At 40.5% G+C, this 13,904-nt stretch overlaps 2 protein-coding genes and 1 pseudogene across 8 annotated transcripts in view; 2 read left to right on the forward strand and 1 right to left on the reverse strand.

The window, feature by feature from the left end:
* Nucleotides 1–13,904, reverse strand: part of RAPGEF1 (Rap guanine nucleotide exchange factor 1) — an 89,679-nt gene that overhangs the window by 38,047 nt on the left and 37,728 nt on the right. For all 7 annotated transcript variants that reach the window (XM_063432473.1, XM_063432472.1, XM_063432471.1 and 4 more), the window contains exons 2-4: nucleotides 13,463–13,602; nucleotides 3,381–3,559; nucleotides 1,389–1,545 (exon numbers count right to left, since the gene is read on the reverse strand). In XM_063432473.1, the coding sequence (XP_063288543.1) occupies nucleotides 1,389–1,545; nucleotides 3,381–3,559; nucleotides 13,463–13,602 (476 nt within the window). The remainder of the gene's footprint in view (nucleotides 1–1,388; nucleotides 1,546–3,380; nucleotides 3,560–13,462; nucleotides 13,603–13,904) is intronic.
* Nucleotides 4,243–5,156, forward strand: EIF6 (eukaryotic translation initiation factor 6). Its single transcript, XM_063431308.1, is given in 6 exon segments — nucleotides 4,243–4,435; nucleotides 4,438–4,512; nucleotides 4,514–4,629; nucleotides 4,631–4,785; nucleotides 4,788–4,970; nucleotides 4,973–5,156. Coding segments are annotated over 6 exon segments (699 nt in total). The 5' UTR covers nucleotides 4,243–4,354; the 3' UTR covers nucleotides 5,062–5,156.
* Nucleotides 10,637–12,333, forward strand: LOC134572383 (importin subunit alpha-7-like; annotated as a pseudogene).

Below are 13,904 nucleotides of genomic sequence, written 5' to 3' on the forward strand. Positions count from 1 at the left end.
GACGCCAGGTGCACGGCTGGGTTTAACCAGTGAATTTCTGGATCATTATAATTTTAGGATACTTTAATAATACCAGATTACAGACTGAATTTTTGGAAGTTTCAAATTTTAGGTATCGGGATATTTTAAATTGTTGTTCATCAAAAAGAGGCACAACCCCCCAACCCCGGAATTGTTATTTTTAGAAAAAATGACCATCATAAAAAGTCTAGATTAAGAGGAAACACAATATATATAATTATGTAAACTTTAAAGGAAAAAAGGAAATCCAGGGCTGCACTCACAGTCTTGAGAATATAAAAAAAAAAAAAAAGCGTATTTATTCCATAAAATGAGAGAGATCAACGTTTCGGTCCATGCAGGGACCTTCCTCAGGATAAAATTTGATCCTGAGGAAGGTCCCTGCGTGGACCGAAACGTTGATCTCTCTCATTTTATGGAATAAATACGTTTTTTTTATTCTCAAGACTGAGTGCAGCCCTGGATTTCCTTTTTTCCTTTAAAGTTTATCTACATCCCCATGGGAACTGGCACCCGGCAAGTACAACAAATGCTTTAATGCATATTTAATGTGAGTGTGAGTGCATGGATCAGAATATATATATATATATATATATATATATATATATATATATATATATATACACACACACACACACACACACACACACACACACACACACATACACACATACACACATACACACATACACACATACACACATACACACATACACACATACACACATACACACATACACACATACACACATACACACACACAAAAAGGTCGGCAGCCAGGAGAATTCTAATTCTGGACATCAGATAAAACCGGAGGGAGATTTTATGAACGTCATGACTATAGAAATCACAAATGTTTAAGTGCAATTAAGAGTCAATTAAGAAATCTATTCTGTCATTTATTTACTCTCAAAATAAAAACTAGTTGCATACTAGTGGATAACAACTCAGAACGTTAGTCTACATACTCCAGACATTTTAACCCCCCACCATAAAAGCCCCTACCGTCTGTGCAGGGACAATATCACATGCATCAACAACTCTACAGGCAAAATAGATATTAGAGGCTGGCAAAGAGAGCTGAAGACATGCTCTGAGGTTTATGCATAACATCAGGGGGAGCATTGTTCACTAATTCTCATAAACCTCCATCTATTTAATGGGCATGCTCAAATCATAAGATTTGACTGAACTGCCCCTCCAGTGATTATTACTGTTATTTGTAAAACGCCAACACATTCTACAGCACTGCACAATTGATGATGATGGTATACTGCATAAGAACATTGCCTGACTGCGGTTCTTTAAATGGAGTAGCTGCTGTATGAGAAAGCGGTGTGTAAAGGAGGCTGCGGTGCAATGCTGACCTTGACTCCATCCAGAACGGCCTTGATCACATCTTTCACAGTAGTCACCACCTCCTTGTCCTCCGAATTCACACCTTCCAGCATCACTTGGTCGGACCAGCGGATCAGGTTTGCAAGCGACTGATAAACTCTGCTGTAGCAAGATGAGATGGCAGTGCTGTGAAGAACAAACAATCAGCATCCTGTTAGAAGAATCCATACTACGTGTAATACTAGCCAATATCTCAAAATATGGAGAAAAAAAACCAAAAACATTTAAAAAAAATTTTTACAATGCCAACTGATATGCAAATGGCTTTGTTTCTCTGAAATGGCACAAGATAAGCTAGAACCAGCTTGAGAACTAAGTGGAGACCCACCAATAGACATGCTAATTGAGCTGTTGTCAATTCTACGTATTCTCTTAAAAGGATAATACAGATGTGGACCCCTTGCTCACTGTGCGTAGAGGGGTATCAGCTAAGTCCCGCAAACTAGGCCCAACAAGTCTGGGGTTGCCGTATCTTTCATGCAGAGGGCCAGCCAGTGAATTAGTACCGGTATTTTGGGTGAGATCAGTCTAATTTGCAAATAAGGTTGAGAGGAGCTAAAACCAGCCTGAGAACTGAGCCAGGACCCACCACCAAAGGACAATATTATTATTATTATTATTATTATTTGAGCTGTTGTGCGTTCTCAGCATTGGGCCCTGTGTTGGTTTGTTTTTTTGCACATACAACATGAGTTTCCCCCACAAATCTTTGTTAGGATATATAAATAGGAGCTGCAATCTGCAAATTGCCATGTTCTCTCTCAAGTCTGACTGTTTTTTGTATAATATAGATAGGAGCTGCTATCTGCAATACAGTTAATCCGCTTTACAGTCTTCCTGCACTTGTCGCATGGTACAGAACTTTGATTGCTGTCAAGGAAAGAAGTTGTTTGAGCAGTTTTTTCAAATGTCAGCAGGGATCTTTTAGGTCAAGTTCTTGAGAGACCGTGTGTGGTTTTTAGTAAGGAAGCCTCTCCAGTAACAATTGCAAATAGAGAGTTTAAACACATAAATGCACAAACTGAAAAAGAAAAAAAGGCACATTGCTGTGCAATGCTCGAGAGCTCTTTGTAATCATTCATATTGCTTGTTGCAATGCTGAAGGTAATAGGGGCTACCAGACAGTCACTTTCTATCAATGTACAAGGGTACCACGAACAAAAAGAACTACACTTCTATGTGAAGGCAAATAAAAGATGGTCAGAGGAATCTCATTTACCACGCTTCATACTGATTGAGGTGACAAACATGTTGAGCCTCCATTCCTCTGCTTCTTGTTACATTATACAGAGATGCTGTTACAATATATAGAGCTATAGATCTTGTACTGATAGAAGCTGCATTCTGAAACATATGGAATGTCCTGCTTAGTATGGGTAGACTGTAGCACTAGTTATGCCATTGTGTTTACTGAACATTCTGGAACCAGAATTCCTTGTGCAGGATACACAGTGCATGTCCTAAGGAGAGAAATTGGCAACGTTCTGAATCAAGAATGCATCAGAGGCACCATAACCACAACAGCATGCACCCCAAGAGCCTATTAGCAGATATTCCTAAAGCAACAGGCCACTTAGACTTTAGCAATATAATTGTTGTCCTATTAGGACTTAATTCAGTGGCGGAGGACCTAACAGAGATGCAATTGATATTGTATTAGCAGAACGAGAACTGCTGCCGCCTGACTCTTTTTTAAATTTAGAACATCACAGAGCAAACAAGCAAACAAACTGCAGGTGCCAGAACGAACCAGATAATTGCCAACCTGTTCAAAAATTATTTGACTCCTTACCATGGGCCGGCTCAAGTGGACTCCTAGCACCATAATCACTGCATTGCTCTGTTATGGTGATAGAGCTTAAAATTAACCTTTAATAGGAACACACTGGTAAGTCCGGTGTGTTGCCATTCAGTGTGAATGCTACCCCAACAATTCAAAGTTCCCCAGGAGAATAACAAACCTTTGTTGAGAATGAGTATCTGCTTGCACCAACGGCAGGATGGCTTCGAGGACCTTGCTGGCTGAGCCAGGCAGCATCACAAGGACCAGCTTGTCTACAGCCATCTTGTCCACAATTGTCTTAAAGTACCGCAATGCATTTACTACTTCCCTCTCCTGCTCCTCCAGCCGGCTCAAGGTCTATGGAGATAAGAAACAAAGAAAAGGAACCTTTTTAAAGGATGCATTAGGTAAATGTATTAAAATGGGAAATACATATTGACATTTGGTGGTTTCTGACGCAATGAGGATCCTCATTTATTTATATAAGTGTCTTGTGAAATAACCACAATAAGTATTTACTTTCCTTAGATTTCACACCTTTCCTTTTCAAACCCAGTCAAACAGAATTACTTTTCAAAAAGAGGAAAATATTGTGTACATAATTACATTAGATAGATGGATGTACATATATCTGGTTAGCATGGTTACCTGACATATACATAATATTACAATATTAGTAGGCTGAAATGAATGGCTCACTGAAATGTCTACAATGTATACATTTTGTGTTTAGATTAAAGGGCACTATAGTCACCAAAACAACTTCAGCGAAATGAAGCAGTTTTGGTGTATAGATCATGCTCCTGCAGCTTGCTCAATTCCTTTGCTATTAAGTTAAATCACTTTGTTTATGCAGCCCTAGGCACGCCCCTTGCATGTGACTTACAGAGCCTTTCTAAACACTTCCTGTCATCTAATGTTTGCACTTCCTTTATTGCGGATTCTGTTTAATTTAGAATTTCGGATTTCCTGCTCTGTTAATAGCTTGCTAGACCATGTAGGAGCCTCCTGTATGTAATTAAATTTCAATTTACAGTCGGCCACGTGTTTGGTCAGAGTAAGCGGTGGGTTGCAGTTAGTTGGCCCAGGAACCTGTAAACTCATTATCATCAGAGTTGTGAGTGAGAACACTACTACTGTAAAGACAAAATCATGTCTGACCGGGCTTCCTTTGAAAATAACGAAATTGGAGGTTTCGCCAAGATTACCAACACATATTGCCTAGTAGCCATTGCGGAAAGGGGGGGGAGGGGAGGGGGAGTGCAGAAAACTTTAACAGTGTGTTTGAAGGTGAACTTTCTGAAACCATACCAACCAGTAGTCCATGCCTCGACTGACGGGTGCAGAATTATTGGGAGGATGTGTGTTGGTAACCGCATTGGTAACCGCCTGTTAATTCCTAATAATACAACTAATCAAGGCACTGAGTCTAGCTGCCTTAGGAAATGTCATAGAGTGCAACGACTACGTCGCCCTCGTTCACCCAGATCTCGACAGGGAAAAAGAAGAGATCTTGGCAGATGTCCTTAAAGTGGAAGTATTTAGACAAACAGTAGCTGATCGGGTTCTCGTTGGAAGTTACTGTGCAATCAAGGTGGTTTAGTACATCCCAAGACCTCTATTGAAGATCAGGATGAGTAATTTTCTCTTCTACGAGTTCCCTTAGTGGCTGGAACAGTAAACCGTGGCAGTAAAGTGATTACAGCAGGAATGGTTGTTAATGATTGGTGTCCTTTTTGTGGCCTGGATACAACAAGCACAGAACTCTCATAATAGAAAGTGTGTTCAAACTAAATGATGCACAGCCTAGTACCATTGCTACAAACATGAGAGATTCTCTTATTGACAGCTTAACATAAAAAGTCAGTAACAGGAGACAATTGCAAACTGGTGCATCTTTATAGCTGAAATGAACATCTTCGGAAATAAATGGCTCCTTTTATCAAAACTGTACAACAAAGAACACAGTGGCTGTGTGTTGGCGGTTTAGCTCATGCTAAAATAGTATATATGAAATCTAAATGTAGCTATTACACCTGATAACTGCAGTACAGTCGGAAAAAGATTTTCTAGACAGTGTATTATGTATTGCACGTATACATGCTCTTCTACATAAAATAATAAATGCATTTTTTTATAACTTAAAATAAAAAATAAGTTCAATTTACAGAGCAGTCGATAAAAATGTCTAAAGTAAGTTACATCTGAGTGAAAATGAATCCATTTTCCTTTTATGCAGGCTGTGTCAGTCACAGCCAGGGGAGGTGTGTCTAAAGCTGCGTAAACAGAAACAAAAGTAATTTCAATCCTAAACGGCAGATAATTGAACAGTGAAATTTCAGAGGCATGAACTTTTCACTCAAACTGCTACATTAAAGGGACACGTCAGCTAATTGAAGTGGTCTTGGTGCAGTGTCCTTAGTCTTTGCTGCCAAGTAAAACACTGAAGTTCCAGAGAAACTGCAATGTTTACATTGAAGCACTAAGTCTGCCTCCAGCGGCTGTCTCCCAGACAGGGAGCTGTAGCGCCAGGAATACAGCTTTGTATTCCTGGCACTGTAGTATTCTATTAAGCTAAAGTGGCTTTGGTGACTATAGTTAATAAGGAGAAGAGTATCTGGATGTCCAATCATTTGCTACACATGCTGTTATCCAGGGTCACATCAATCTGTAGGTAGAATCACTTCTGATTATACAAGAAGTACGATTAGAGATTGACGTTTATGCACTAAAATGGGGATTGAAGGACATAGATAAAGGAATTGAAAAATGTAAGCTAAAGTACTGGAAATTGGAAAAAGTATCCATCTTAGTTTTTCCAAATTGGTTTTCTTTGAGCAAATGTGGCTATTTATATTACAATTTTCCACAATTTAAGATGTAATAGGGACTCGCTGTGAACAGACAAAATTTGAATAGCTCTCTTTATAAGGGTTTCAGCCCCTCACATAATTGCACATATGTTTGAGACTGTCTGAGTACGAACTTGGTTTATTTGCAGCGAGTGTTTTTTTTTTTATTAGTTTGTTAAAGCCAAGAGATCTATTTTGTATCCTCTAGTGAGACTGGATCAGGGTAAGTGTCAAGCAATAGTGCATTCTGAAGGAGAATGGTGGCAACACCTTCCTCAAGATAGCCCAAAAGATATTGGTTTCTTAGTCATAAAACGTTGGAGAGTATCTTGAAATATATATTTTTAAAACTAATACTTGCATGATGGTCTCCAGAGAGACCTGTAAAATATTGATACCTAGAAAATTCCTTATTTAATTCTCTGGGCATTCTAGAAGGGGCAAATTGTAGATTTCTAAATGTAAAACTGTAAAAATTGCAAAAATAAAAAAAATAAATAAAAAATTCAAAGAAACCCTGTTCCTTATGGACATATTCGATTGATGTCAAGGTAAAAAGTTGTTAGAGCTATTTTTTTTTTAAATGTCAGTAGGGATCTTCTAGGAATCTAGGCCAAGTTCTTGGTCAGAGTGCGTGTGTGGTTTTTAGTAAGGAAGTCTCTAGATTTTAAACACAGAAAGGCACAAACTGAAAAAGAAAAAAGGTAAATTGTGCAATGCTATTCTAGAGCTCTTCTTTGGGTAATCATTCATATTGCTTGTTGCAATGCTAAAGGTAAAAGTAGCAACCAGTGTACTGCAGGTTACAAGGGCACCAAGAACAAAAATCGAAACTCCAATGTGAAGGCAAGTAAAAGATTTTAAGGGAAATAGATCATATGCACACACATTTAAATTGAATTTCCTGTCCAACTCCGCTTAGAACAATGCACTGGCTCGTTATATTTAATGATGTAATGGCCAGGAAATTTTGAGAATGGAGAACGCTGTCTGTCATTTTGGCCTCAAACTTGCAATTCTTTGTCAATTCTCTGCAAATGAACGCTCTAGTGAAAAAACATCTTGGATTTTAATAACTTGTGTGTGATTTGGAAACTAAATCAATTTTTAAAATCCACGCTATTGTCTAAGAATTGCTTGATCTTATTGAAAAAATATTTTAAGCAAGATTGACCAATCAATGGTTTCAGATTTCTGAAGCTTTAAAGACGTAATGTAGTAATAGAGTATACACATTCATTGTGAGAGCCTCACTATTAGTCCTTAGTCATTAGGAGTTGGCTCAACTGTGCCAACCCATTTTGGGAATGGGGAGATACTGATTGGCTTAGAGCATCAGCTGACCGGTGGAAGCCAATCAGTAATACCCCTGCCTGGCGGGAAGCCGTGCTTCCTGGATAAGAATTAGACAAAGTGTATCTGGACGGTTACAGGGAGGAATCACGCTGGAGAGCCGACTTAGTGATTAAACCATTTGTGAACTATTCAATACCTAAAGGTATGGACTCAAGGGGGCTCTTGGCACAATGTCAACCTAATTTTGATTAAGTTGTTATGGTGCCAATCATGTTCCTTTGAATCAGCATAAAACTATTTGGCATTCACACACAAGACAAGAGAAAAATATGTTCACCTTAGCTGTATTCCGAAAGAAAATGATAATGATTACGGCATACTTAAAGTACTCTAAACTTTTCGGTGTAGTAATATTTGGATAGTTCCTGAAAAAACAAATATAAAATGATGTACTAACAAGGTATAGGAGCAGCCTTACTGTGTTACAGGGGCAAGCTAATCAACACCATCACTACAGCTCGCTCAATCAATTCCACCCTGGGGAGACAAAACTGACACTTATAGTGTTGAAGTGTTAATTATGGTTTATCAATGCTGCAGCAATGACGACAGCCCCTGAGCTGTCGGTAGACCATTGCTTTGAATCAAACTGCTCCTAAATGGTGTTATATAAAACTGGGGGGTCGCTAGGCAACATAACCACTACAATAAGTTGTACATTATTATTATCATTATTATTACAGTATTCAAGTAAATTCTGGGGGACAGATGTTGCCGTTATTTAAGTTAACATTATTAATTTCACTGATACCAGAGGCTGTGACTGAGATACTGCAGTTGGCTTCCTTAATACCGGAGCTATTGCTCACGCTCTAGTCATATTGTATTTTGTAAATGAAGCTTATTTGTGGATGGGTATGTTAAATTTCATGCAGCTTTATTCAGAAAGCTGACAGCTATACTATATACCGTAGGTCCCTGTATACAGCACTCCCAGTGAGAATGGGTAGGACAAGCTGATCATGACCAGAGTCCAGCAGATCATCAACACACCCTGGACCATATATATGTTAATGACAGCAAAAGGGCCAGGATTAGTGTTCTTTGAGGGTCCCATTTTATATCAAAGCACTCTGAAAAAGGCGGACACAAACTGGGGACACAGCTCTAACACATTCTTTCACAATAATGGGTTTTAATGGTAATGTATTTTATCACAAATATCTTCCTTAATCATTATTCAAGCTTCGTTGTCATAATACTAGACTTGCCCTCCCGTGATAATACAGTCAAAATTAAATTATAATCTTCGTCGCTAAACAGATTTGCCCTTGAAAAATAGGTGATAATTATCCCAAATTTTTCAGTGGACGTTTTAAAATTTCTAGTGACAGAAGTCATCGCTTTGTCAAAGTCCTATTAAAAAAAGAAAAGAAAAAAAAAAAAAAACCTTGCTAATAGTGACCATTGAAGGATATTACATTGCAATCTTATAATAAAAGGCATTAGCATTTGTGGAGGTTAGACATTTGGAAAAGGCTCTCTCAGCTGTGGGGTGGGGAGGAATGCTAGAATCCTTACAGCATTGGAATGATGCAGCTGTAGGGAGGGTCAGGAATGACTGACATCAACATAGGTTAGGATGAGGTCAAACTCAGATCTATTGAAAGAGACAACACTCCTGTCACTTTTACCAACTTACAGAAAAAAATAAAATAAAAAAAGAGATCTGAAAGCAAAAATGGGAACAAAACCACATCCACATAATACAAAACAAATACCCAGCATATGTTATAAAGAGAAAGAAGAAATGACATTCATAATGATTGTACAAAACCCAGATTAAATAAGACTTAAAAAAAAATTGTGTCTTTTAAATCCTTAAATGGTTACTCCAACCGCCATGATCACCTTCTGCTTTTAGAAGAGGCCATAAGGGTAGGAAACAGGGACACTGTAGGTCCCCAGACCACTTCAGCTCATTGAAGTGGTCTGGGTGCACTGTTACTTTTGCACTTAGTGCTGCAGTGTTAAACATGTTTACATTGCAGCTATAAGTCTGCCTCTAGTGGCTGTGTCTACCACTGTAGGGCTTCCTGGATTAAAACGGACATTTGGTCTGGTATCTGGCGCTGGACATGCTCACGCTCTGCATGTGGACATCCAGCATCAGATTTTTCCTCACAGGAAAGCATTAGCGCACACTCGTTGAGGGACGTTGGAGGAAGCAGAGCTGGGATAAAGTAAGTAAATAAAGGGTTTTTAACCCTTTATTTACTAGGGGGAGGGATGAGCGATAGTGCCAGGAATACAGCTTTACATTGCTGGTACTCTAGCATCCATTTCAGCTTTGCAATAGTGTGACAGGGGCTAGTAACACAGCTATGTTACGAATTGACAAATGTTAAAGGAACACTATAGCGTCCCAACGCTATAGAGCCCTAGTCACCTAAATGGTGACTAGGGCCCCGTTCCGCGGCGAATACATTTTTATGTGCTTACCTTAATCCAGCGCCGGGCTCCCTCGGCAGTAATGACCTCTCCTCTCCCATCGGCGTCAGCTCCCAAGTGGAGCCGAATGCGCATGCACGGCCAGAGGCGCGCTCGCATTCAAACCTGCCCAAAGGAAAGCATTACTCAATGCTTTCCTATGGGGATCTTTTTTGATGCTGAAGGTCCGTGAGGAAGCACACTGAGTAAATCGCAGAAGCACCTCTAGTGGCTGTCAGGGAGACGGCCACTAGAGGCTGGATTAACCTCTCTCTGAAACTGCTATGTTTTCAGCTGCAGGGTTAAAACTAGGGGGACCTGGCACCCAGACCACATAATTGAACTGAAGTGGTCTGGGTGCCTATGGTGGTCCTTTAAATACGTGCTTATTTTACGTCTATCATTAGCACGCACTGCACAAAAACATTGTCTATGTCTTCCTTTGCACGCAGAGCCTGCAAGGGGAAGCTTGCATCTCCCCTCTTAGCTGCAGCCCGTCCTCCTCCCTATCTCCTCTGCTATTTTTTCCTTCTTCTGCGTTCCCTCCTTCTTTCTCCACGCTCCGTCTCTCTTCACCGGCTTAGAGTGTGTGCATGCATTCTGAGCCGGTTAAATGGTCCAAACAAATGCTAAGAGAAGGTTCCCATAATGTCACAAGGAGGCAGGCAGGCAGGAAGCTGCGCCCAGCACTAGGTTAAAGTAAGTGAAACTGATTTTTTTTTTTTTAATTCTTTATTTTAAGAGTTTCAATTGTAACAGAAGATAAACGGTACGTTAAAGTAACAAACACGAGGAGCCAGGAGAGGCCCTGATAGACCGGGGACAGCATGGAGACCATGGCGAGCCCCGGGAAGGACAATAGTCGCATGAAGAGCTACAAGAACAAAGCCTTGAACCCGGAGGAAATGCGGAGGCGGAGAGAGGAAGAGGTAATCCAACTTCGCAAGCAGAAACGTGAACAGCAGCTTTATAAACGCCGAAATGTGGAGTTGGCACCAGAAGATAGTTCCATGTTTGATGGTCCTTTGATGGATTCATATGTTAACTTTACTACTACTGTTGGGGAAAGTGTTATCACACGAGACATGGTGGCATTGCTGCTTTCTGATGATCCTGATTTACAATTGACAATGACACAAAAATTCAGAAAACTGCTGTCTAAAGAGCCAAATCCACCAATAGATGAAGTGATCAATGCACCTGGAGTAGTGGAAAGATTTGTAGAATTCCTGAAGAAGAGTGAAAACTACACACTACAGTTGGAAGCAGCCTGGGCTCTTACAAACATCGCATCTGGCACATCCCAACAAACAAAGATAGTGATAGAAGCAGGAGCTGTGCCTATTTTCATCATGCTCCTGAATTCTGAGGAAATATGAGGATGTGCAGGAGCAGGCTGTGTGGGCACTAGGAAATATTGCGGGTGAGAGTGCTGTGTGCAGAGACTACGTGCTGAGCTGTGACATTCTTCCTCCGCTGCTCAGCCTCCTTACCAAATCATCACGACTTACTATGACCAGGAATGCAGTCTGGGCCTTGTCCAACCTGTGTCGAGGAAAGAGTCCCCCTCCAGAGTTTGATACGGTGTCCATGTGTCTCCCTGTGCTGTCACGTCTCCTGTTCAACAGTGACTCTGACCTGTTAGCAGATGCGTGCTGGGCACTATCTTATCTTTCTGATAGTCCTAATGAGAAGATTCAAGCAGTCATAGACTCGGGGGTCTGCCGCAGGCTTGTGGAACTCCTAATGCACAATGACTACAAGGTGGCTTCTCCTGCATTCCGAGCTGTAGGAAACATTGTCACAGGACGATATCCAGACACAGGTGATCCTAAACTGTTCGGCTCTTCCGTGTCTCTTGCATCTTCTGAGCAGTCCAAAGGAATCCATTCGCAAAGAAGCCTGCTGGACAATTTCAAATATTACAGCAGGAAACCGAGCACAGATACAGGCTGTTGCTGATGCCAATATATTTCCAGTCCTGATAGAGATTTTACAGAAAGCAGAATTCCGAACCAGGAAAGAAGCTGCATGGGCAATAACAAATGCCACATCGGGTGGCACCCCTGAACAGATTAGGTATCTGGTGAACCTTGGCTGCATCAAGCCTCTTTGTGACCTTCTTACGGTAATGGATTCGAAAATAGTACGAGTAGCTCTGAGTGGACTGGAGAATATCCTGCGACTTGGAGAGCAAGAAGCAAAGCAGGGTGGAAGTGGAATCAACCCATTCTGTGGACTGATTGAGGAGGCGTATGGACTGGACAAAATAGAGTTTCTCCAGAGCCATGAAAACCAGGAAATCTACCAAAAGGCTTTTGAGTTGATTGAACATTACTTTGGGGTAGAGGAGGATTACCCCCAGCTGGTCCCATCAGTTGATGAAGCTCAGCTCAGCAACAGTACATCTTTCAGCAGACTGAAGCCCCCATGGAAGGATTCCAGCTGTGAGCTGAGAACCCACTGGATATTCAAAGTCCGCTACCTCTACATCTTTTTTTGTAATGTGGAGAAAGGGGTCAGAGAAGCATCTCTCCACTCCTGGAGTATATGAAAGTTTCATATTTTTGTTCATGCAGAGAAAGCTGTGATTCTATTGGGTGTCTGAATGCCAGAGTATAAACTCTACATGCTCAACCTAATGCCGCTTTCTGAAGTTGGTGTATTCCTATACTGACCTGGCCCTGAACCTTCAATGCTTCTTCAAAATTATTTTTTGTGGTGGTGGGAGGGGGGTGTTAAGAGGAATTAAATCAGACTAAATTTAAAAAAAACAGACTGAAAATGTTAGAAGAAGGGCGCAGAGTTTTCCCTTTATTGTGTTGTGGGTCAAAGCGCAGAAGGATACGTACAATTTTTTGGGGTGGATTTGATGGGAAAAATCTAAGTATATATAAAAAAAATTAAATAAAATAAAAACAACAATAAAATAAAATGGCCTAAGCGGTTTCATAGTAATGACACAGGAGGGAGGAATTTGTATAGCCTCCTTTATCATTAGAAAACTGCAACTTATTTATGGTGATATAGTCATAATAGCAGAAATTATATCAGGAGTGGGATTTCCACATACCCACACCATTATTTATCTCTGGAAGCATCAGGGAACATAGTGGTAACTCCAACTCCTGAGTGCCTTATTCAGCGTTTCCGATGGCCTGCCCTGCAGAGGTTTACCGTTTTGTGCCAAGGTTTTATTGGCTATTAATGATGTTTGTCACTGTAGAGTGAAAGGTGTACAAAAATATAAAATACCTTCGTGGTGGGCATTGCACACCTAGTTAGTTCAGTACTGGAGAAGGTGGTTTCTGAGTGCTGTGCTCCACCTGAACCTTTCAAGCAGTGTCTCTAAAATCCAGATGTGTCCCATTTCTTCTAATAAAATGTGACTGTGGCCTGCACTGATGTGAAATGCAGAAAGTATATATCTACTTGAATTAAAAAGATATTTAGCTGAAAAAAAAAAAAGTAAACACAGTAACAGGGAAATACACTCATAGTTTGTCGTAATGAGCAACATCTTGATCAGTATTCGAGTTGGTTAGCAGGGAATATATATATATATATATACACACATACACCCACGCCCACACACATTAAATTCTGAAATGTGAAAGCATACCTTGTTGACAGGCTTCTCCTCTGGTTTTACAGTGAGGTCTGCCGGCTTCCGATTTTTGGACGGCGTCCGCTTTATTTTGGGAGAATGGAACTTATCCTTCAACTTCATGGTAAAAGAGGAAAGGTGAGAACGCTGGCTATCTGAAAGATGACAAGAAAGAGGGGAACGGCATTAAACAAAATGTTCTATAGAGTCTGAACCCCTCCCATATAATGCTGCTTTTACCTTGCAGTTTGGCAGTTATCTAATCCCCTTAGAAGGAAAATAAATCGCACCTTATTTCCAGCGCCAGCTCCGGCTCCTTGGTGACGTCAGAATTGCGCCTTTTTTTTTTTTAGCCAATCCAATGCTTTCCCATGGGGAAAGCATTGGATTGGCTAAAATCGACAGGGGGCAGGCCCAAACACAGTTTTGGCCAATCAGTACCTCCTCATAGAGATGC

This window comes from Pelobates fuscus, chromosome 9 (assembly GCF_036172605.1).
Source record: "Pelobates fuscus isolate aPelFus1 chromosome 9, aPelFus1.pri, whole genome shotgun sequence".
Lineage (NCBI taxonomy): Eukaryota > Metazoa > Chordata > Amphibia > Anura > Pelobatidae > Pelobates > Pelobates fuscus.